Source organism: Berghia stephanieae, chromosome 5, assembly GCF_034508935.2.
Source record: "Berghia stephanieae isolate SIO BIC M18660-M18661 chromosome 5, UCSD_Bste_1.3, whole genome shotgun sequence".
NCBI classification, from domain to species: Eukaryota; Metazoa; Mollusca; class Gastropoda; order Nudibranchia; family Aeolidiidae; genus Berghia; species Berghia stephanieae.
This window is the reverse complement of record NC_088364.1, coordinates 30677103-30685067: the sequence shown is the minus strand read 5'-3', so window position 1 is coordinate 30685067 and position 7965 is coordinate 30677103. Positions and strand designations below refer to the sequence as shown.

Below are 7965 nucleotides of genomic sequence, written 5' to 3'. Positions count from 1 at the left end.
GTGCAGCCATGTTCATTTTGACCGAGGTTGTTGACCACGTGATAAGACAAAAGCGATTACGTCACGCAGAGACGTTACAGACCGTTGAAATCTTGACACATCAAGGTGTTTATACCAATTTTTAAGGTTTTAAGTCAAATATATCTGAACTTATAATAAGGGATATTGTAAAACTTTTCAGCCCACCCTCGTATTAATGATATTAATAACATGCTTCTGATACTGCTGCTGCTGCTGCTGCTGCTGCTGCTGCTGCTGCTGCTGCTGATGATGATGATGATGATGATGATGATGATGATAAAAATGGTGATGATAATGATGGATGATGATGATGATGAAAATAATAATGATAACGATGATGATGATGATGAAAATAATAATAATAATAATAATATAATAATAATAATAATAATAATAATAATAATAATAATAATAATAATGATAATAATAATAATAATAATAATAATAATAATAATAATAATAATAATAATAATAATAATAATGATAATAATAATAATAATAATAATTTTTAATAATAATAAAGTTAGAAGAAAGAATGCCTAGAGAGGATCGTTATAGAAAAGAGACCGTAACGTACGAGTTCATTGTAAAGGTTTAAGATATATATACATCTACATAATATTATGGATACATAACGCGTACTTGTCTTAATTTAATTGTATCAAGTAATGCGACATTAGACTTGAAGTTTTGTCGAACTTTGAACTTTGTCATGCTTCTCCTGTTATCAAAAAAGATGAACTACTGAACCATATTACACATTCTATTCTTATGTTTACAAAGCTGAGTTACGCAGTGGATATTTCGCATTGGCACGGTGAATTGAATTTCTTTGTAAGTAAATAACTTTCAATTTAAAGAATAATAGCATTCTATTTAAGTTAATGAAATCGTGTTTTACACGGTAACGTTATACTCGTATATCTACAGGTCGATATGTCAATAGTAATTTATTCTTTACTTAGGTATTCGTTTTGTAGTGTCAGGAGTACATATTATGTGTCAGCAACAACAGGCAGTAGGCACCATATTGTGTATCGATGGTGGGCGGATCAAACCTCGGAAGTCCCGATTATTGAACTCTGAAGTCTACATACGAACTTTGCGCACCGTGTTATATTTCATTTTGGGAGAATCAGAGGTCTCATCCGCGCAAAATCAAATAAAAGATAGTGCACAAAGTTCATATAATTTCAGAGTTTTGATCCGCCGATCGTGATTCATCGCCTGAATACGGTACCGTATATATTATGTAGGGTTAATTTTCATTCTGAAATTTGAATCTAAAGATTCAAAATAGAAAACTTTGGTTTAGGTTATAGATAGCTGTATTTCATCATCGAGAATGAATAATTATCATATCATATCGTGTAAAGGGTCATTTAGACCAACTGACCTTTGAATAGCCTGTGTATTCCAAATTGAATCATAATCAAACATTATTTTGAATCTGTCTAAAGAAGTAACATTTTTCGTTTCATAGTTGATACTGTTTCAAAAAGTTTACAGTTCTGTTAATAAAAAAGTCCCCCTTATATCAAATTTTGTAGCTGTGCTGTCAATAAAGACTTTAAACCGGTCTCCTTTGGTAATTTTTGGATTTGAACATGAAAAATCAGAGGTATCCAAGTCAGAAAATGCTAAGTACGTATCTGATTCATTTAAACATTACTTTCACTTTTCAGCATCTGCCTCACTACAACCAGAGGAATCTTTTCTGTTGCAACATAATGGTACATCGAGCTGGACGGCGGGCCGCAATTCATTTTCATATCCTATGGTCAAATCTAAGTCAAATCTCTAAGGCCTGTAATAAAGAAACAGTGAATAAAGAATAACAGAAAATCTAACATTGCCAAAAAATACACAAAAAACCCCAAACTCGAAATAATGACCCCCCCCCCCCCCCTCCAATCCCTTTTCACATCCCTCCCATTTAAAAAGTATATACTAAACGTGCCTTGAATAACAACCATTGAATTATATATTTCAAACCTTATTCTGATGCAGGTAGCCAGGCATATTATTCATATATATTCATATTTATAAGAAAGTTACTTAAGCTTCCAAATACTTCATAACATCAAGTAATCTCATTTTCATACAGTACAAGCCTGCCAAGGCAGATTTTTGGGGATGAATTCTTCCTGTCTTTTACTTTCTGTTTTATCTTGCACTTTAACATTCATATTATTTCAAATTTTACACATTTTTGATCTTTAAAATTCATTCATATAATCACTTTACTCTCGCAGAGCTCGTAGTGAATGTTGGGAATTGGTTCGCAATATCCTCCAATTTCTCGAAAAATTTCAGCGTGATCATTTGGAATTTTTTTTTTTGCGTGTAGTGTATTTAGATCCTTGTCAATTTTCCTTTTCTTTTGGTCATCTGCATTTGATCAAATTCTTGATACTTTCTGTTTTTAGCAATAAAATAGTCAAACTTTCACCTTTTTTGAGCTCTGGATGACCCTCTAAAGGTCAGATTCAAGCTCCATTCGGGCAAAATCCTATCGTGTGTCTGTTCATTTGGCTCACCAAGAAATTTAAACTTTTACACAAATCTGAAATTACAATGGTCTCGGGGACAGGGCTATAATGAAAGAATACTTTGTGGTCTTGTGGTATGACACTCGGCATCTGACAATGGCTACTTGGTTCGAGTCCCAGTATTGATGGCGCAAAGTTGAGTCCTTCGAGGTATAAAATGAGACCTTGGGTGTTATCAGAGTTGTCAAGGAAGTATTGTAATAGCCCTGAATGGTGTATGTCTCGTCCTCCATGTTAAGAGTTGTTGTATGTAAGCTTTTAACCCACTGTAAAGCGGTTTTAGCACATTTAATTGATATTGTATTATACTAAACCTCACGCTTATGCTCATTATCATGCCATTGCCATTTAATAAAGATTCAGTTCAAGAATTGAAATGCTATCTTTGTCTTTTATCAGTATATCATTTGTGCAAGTAAGCGATAGAGATACAGCACAGCACAATAAGCAAATTGAGACAGAGAGAAAGAGAGGGGAAGAAAGAAAGGGAGAGAGAGAGAGAGAGAGAGAGAGAGAGAGAGAGAGAGAGAGAGAGAGAGAGAGAGAGGGAGACGGGACCTAAACTTTGAAGAGTTTGCCTCGCATCAATATTATCCATCCATTAAAAATAAATTTGTAATTCATACCAGGAAATTCCACCAACCAAAGCAAGAGAGGAAACATCATCTTTTTCACTATGTCCAGCTTGTGGATACTAGCCAGCCTTGTCTTCATACCATTACTCAGTTACCTTGTATTTCATCTCACCTCTCAGTATAATCTAACCAAACTGAAACTTGAACCGAATGGTACATATGACTACATTATAGGTAAGATTTTAATATAGACAAAATAGTTTTTAAATATCCAATGAATTTATAGACGAAAGATTTTGTTATAGAAGACAAATACTGTTTTAAAACATCCGATGCATTTGTAGATGAAATCGTCTAGTCGATATGAATGGCCCATTTAGCTGAAGGAACCAGGTTCAATCCAACACGTCATTGCGATTTATTCATGGACAAGAAACTTAATCTCAACTTTTAAATTTCCTATAATGTTCTTTAGTTGATTTTTTGCTAAGTTTGTCAATCCAAACCCTAAAGACAAAGCTCAAACGAAGGTATACAACAGGAAATATTATCAAAATCCCTTCATTACTTTGTTGCATTGATAAGATTCAAATATTTTCAGCATCCATTTCAAAATTTAAGGACAATGGGAGCGATCTATATTCATGTCATGTCAAACCAGGTCATCAATCACATGATTTGTTGCTGTCTAAGAATTGGATATTTCTTAACAAATGTAAACATGCTGCTTTGTTTACAAAAATTATAAACATACCCATGTGTCAAGCTGAATCAAATGACCAATCGTGATGTTAGATATTTCAAAAGCTGTGAACACTTTTCACTAGTGGGTCAGTTTGAGCACATTTTGCAATGTGACCACTGACCTCGATCACATGGAAAGTTAATATAGATCATGCCCATTAACGTGTGAAAAGGTTAAATAGTATTTTACTTTTAGAAATTCAAAAGTCTTTAAATGACATTTTCGCTCTTATTTTAAGCGGTATTGTGACATATAACATTCGCAATTAATTCGTGTAATTTTCCAGTGATATCAAACAACATTAAAAATTCTACTCAAATGTCATATAAACAGTAATCCAACAAAAACGATACTGGTTGATTCAAGTAATCATATTGTTATGATTTAATATTCATTTCAGTGGGAGCAGGATCTGCAGGATCAGTCTTAGCCAATCGGCTGTCAGAGGATGGTGACGTCAGTGTTCTAGTATTAGAAGCACGGGGAGATGACAGAGGAAATCGAGCAACAGTGGTCCCGGCTATGTCTTCTCAGCTTTGGAAAACTGATTCGACGTGGCATCGCTTAACAGAGCAGAAAGCAGGCACTATGGAAGGATTTGAAGATAACCGGTCTTTTTGGCCTAGTGGAAGACTTCTCGGAGGTTCTAGTTCAGTGAATATCATGGTTTATACGAGGGGATCACGTCATGATTATGACAAATGGGCAAATTACACAGGGGATCAAACCTGGGATTATCAACACGTCCTACCATACTTTAAAAAGAGTGAACGTGTGATAGAGAAGAGTCTTAAAAACTCCCCTTACCACAGTACTGAAGGATTGATGCCTGTATCTATGAATAAAAAAGGTTCCATGTTGGCACTTGATAGAGTGGTAGAAGCATTTCAAGAGCTTTGTATTGCAAGCGCCGTAAAACCCTTAAAAACAAACAAAACAAAACATTTCAAGAGCTTGGTTATCCATTTAATCCAGATTACAACGGACAAAGTATGGACGGTATATCGTATAGTCAAGTAAACATAATGAACGGAGAGAGGTTTAGTGGATCGAGATCTTTTATCCATTCTGCGTTGGCGCGAGACAATCTAGATGTGGTTGTCAATGCCCAGGTCACGAAAATTCTTCTTGAAAATAATAAAGCTCAGGGGGTCAGATTATTGAAAAACGGTAAAAGCATGTCAGTGAAAGCACGAAAAGAAGTTATTATTTCTGCCGGCTCTGTTGCTTCACCTCAGCTTCTTATGCTCTCTGGAATTGGACCTAAGTCGCATTTGAATGAAATGGGTATATCTGTGGTAAAAGATCTTCCTGTTGGTCAAAATCTACAAGATCATATCATGTTTCCTGTTATATTTTCCATTAACGAATCAATTTCAATTCCTCTGAAGATGAGACAAAATTTCGTTGCCTTTTTAAAAGATGGGGTTCCCTCTCTCTTTGAATATTTTTTCTACAGGACTGGATTAATGAGCTCAAACGGGATTATAGCTTTTGCTTTTGCTCACACTAATCCAGAGAAAATCCTGACAGAAGGACCGGATCTCCAACTTCACATATCAGGAGCGTCGTTACCATCTTTTGTGATGCACATATTACATACGAAAGAGTCTCTCATGCAAGAATTGGCGTCAGACAGGGATAATCATGACTATGGTTGGGGTTGTTATTCAACACTGCTACGACCAAAGAGTAGGGGCAGTGTCACTCTTCGTAACCTTGACCCCACGACCTTTCCAGTCATTCAACCCAACTACTTGGATCACCCAGATGACCTTGAACTTATAGTAAAGGGCGTAGAAGAATGTATTAAGAGCAGCCACACTAATGCAATGAAACGTATAGAATCGAAGTTAATTGATACAAAACCGCCTAAAGCTTGTCGACAGCATGTGATGGGATCAAGAGACTATTGGGCTTGTTTCATTAAACTATTTCCTGCTACATGTTACCATCCAGCGGGCACATGCAAAATGGGACCGTCCGATGACCCTACGTCTGTTGTGGACACGCAGTTAAGGGTCAAGGGCATTAAAGGTCTAAGGGTTGTGGACGCATCCGTTATGCCTTTTTTAGTTTCTGGTAACACGCATGCGCCAACTTCAATGATTGCCGAGAAGGCGGCAGATATGATAAGGGGCCGGAAATCATCACCACCATCTAATGTTTAAACTTGGATTTGATTATTGTTCATTACATGTTCTTCGACACTCTGTGTTAATATTCTGCAACATGATTCAAACAAAATTGATGTCCTATGCCAAAGATGAGTTCTTGTTGAATCGTCAGAAGATTGTGATGGATAAGTTGTACAATAATAGAATATATTATATACTGAATAACAGAATAAAAATGGTGGTGACATGGTTTGAAAGGCAGGTTTTCACAAGATTATTTCCCTATTTCTCTTGAGTGGCCGTTAAGTAATGTAGCAAGAGGATTGTTTTGTGGTGGATAAAATTTCCCTTAAAGCTGAGAAATATGCCAGTCCTCAACTAATGATCTCTTCATCATTTCATAACTCTGCTGTGCCCGTTTTCATGAAAGAGGACTAGATTTAGTAATTTACTAGTCTAGTAAATGATTCGCTAGTCTTAATCCCAAGCGAGGTAAGTGTTTAAAAAATCGGATATCATGAACGCTTTCTAGTCTCGGATTAGCTAGTTTCTTGCCTAGAAGTGGGCGTTGTAAGGACAGTGACTAATTCGACTATTTTGTGCGGGTAAAATCACCTCTCTACTACAAGAAGGAAGGTTAATATACACCAACTTTCATACTGACAACGCAAAAGATTTTTTAAAGAGGAAAGCAGCAACACACGTGATATTGACTGTTAACTCTTATAGACTGCAATGATGTCCACCGCCCACTGTCAATTCTATATTTAGAACAATGCCAGTTTCATTGAGACCACGAACGCCGGGATTGAAACTCGAAGAAATTTAACAAAAAAAAAAAAAAAAATATAAATAATTACACAAAAGAGAAAGTGTGTTCTGATTAATCATATTATTTCAGTCAATTGCAATGTCATCAGAATAACTTTTGTCTCCACTATACTTTCTAATTATTTTTTTGGGTTGTTCTTTGACGCGAACCCTTCGATTTCGGCAAATGACTAAAACTTGGCCAAACTTAGTCCGAAGGTGTCGTGATTTTAGTCCGGGACTTGATTAGTCAGCTCACATGAAATCCGATTTTTTTCAAGTCATTGACCAAAGTCAGAGATAGTCAGAGACTCAGAGCTAGTCCGCATTCATTAAAACGGCCCCAGATGTGATCACTCAGCGTAGTTGATGATCTTTTCCTGTCGTGTTTAAAAGTTGATGTGCGTTGGTTGTATCGTGTTTTGAAGTGGCCCTCTGTGAGTCCCATCGAGTTTTCCTGTTTGTCTGCGATGTTGTGTGTTGCGGTTGCTTTGTATACAACTCATGTTTCGAGGCATTTTGAATTGGAGGGGGCACACGTCTTAAATGTTGGATTGTTTTTTTCGGTGTGTTGTTTTGCTGGTTATGGGTATTGAGGATAGGTTTGTTGTGTGTTTTGATGATGTCTTCAATGATGCTCATGTATGAATACCTGATCTTTATTGTGTTTCTGTTGAGGATTGTATGTAGTTTGTGGTCGTGAGGGAAGCAGGTGTTCACTAATTTTGGAATTTTTGACTTATGCTGGTTGTGACATTTTTGTCGAAAGGGGGGGGGGGGGGGGAGGGGGAGGGAGGGGGTTAACCATGTGATGTTGCGTGATCTTGATTTGTTGTTGGGGGTATGTTGTTGTCTGTGGGTTTGTAGTCAAAGGTTTCTGTACATCCACTGTTGTCGATCACTCGACGTGGTTTCAGCTAACTTCCCTCAATCGAGATATAATGTCAGTGGATAGAAACATTTTTAAACGGTAAGGAAGAATATTGCGCACGAGTTTATACCCCGCACGCCAGCTTCGCCAGCAATGATATGAACAAGTACGAAATAATTGCTACAGCAAGTGTAAACGTTATTTTATTATAACACCCATCCACTGAATCTCAAATTGGACAAAAGAGACAAATTACTTGTTAAATCGAGGGGGC

At 36.5% G+C, this 7965-nt stretch overlaps 2 protein-coding genes across 2 annotated transcripts; both read left to right on the top strand.

The window, feature by feature from the left end:
* The first annotated feature begins 762 nt into the window (after positions 1-762).
* LOC144972749 (glucose dehydrogenase [FAD, quinone]-like) lies at positions 763-6876 on the top strand. Its single transcript, XM_078914343.1, has 3 exons — positions 763-855; positions 3203-3382; positions 4294-6876. Exons 2-3 carry the CDS (start codon positions 3250-3252, stop codon positions 4911-4913), a joined length of 753 nt encoding a protein of 250 aa, XP_078770469.1. The 5' UTR covers positions 763-855; positions 3203-3249; the 3' UTR covers positions 4914-6876.
* On the top strand, positions 4919-6064 carry LOC144973918 (glucose dehydrogenase [FAD, quinone]-like). The gene has a single exon (XM_078916806.1). The coding sequence runs from the start codon at positions 4919-4921 to the stop codon at positions 6062-6064; it is 1146 nt and encodes a 381-aa protein (XP_078772932.1).
* Positions 6877-7965: the final 1089 nt, after the last annotated feature.

Coding starts and splice junctions, on each gene's coding strand:
- LOC144972749 (XM_078914343.1), top strand. CDS start 3,250: ATGTCCAGCTTGTGGATACTAGCCAGCCTTGTCTTCATACCATTACTC. Junction 3,383..4,293: donor TACATATGACTACATTATAG/GTAAGATTTTAA, acceptor TATTCATTTCAG/TGGGAGCAGGATCTGCAGGA.
- LOC144973918 (XM_078916806.1), top strand. CDS start 4,919: ATGAACGGAGAGAGGTTTAGTGGATCGAGATCTTTTATCCATTCTGCG.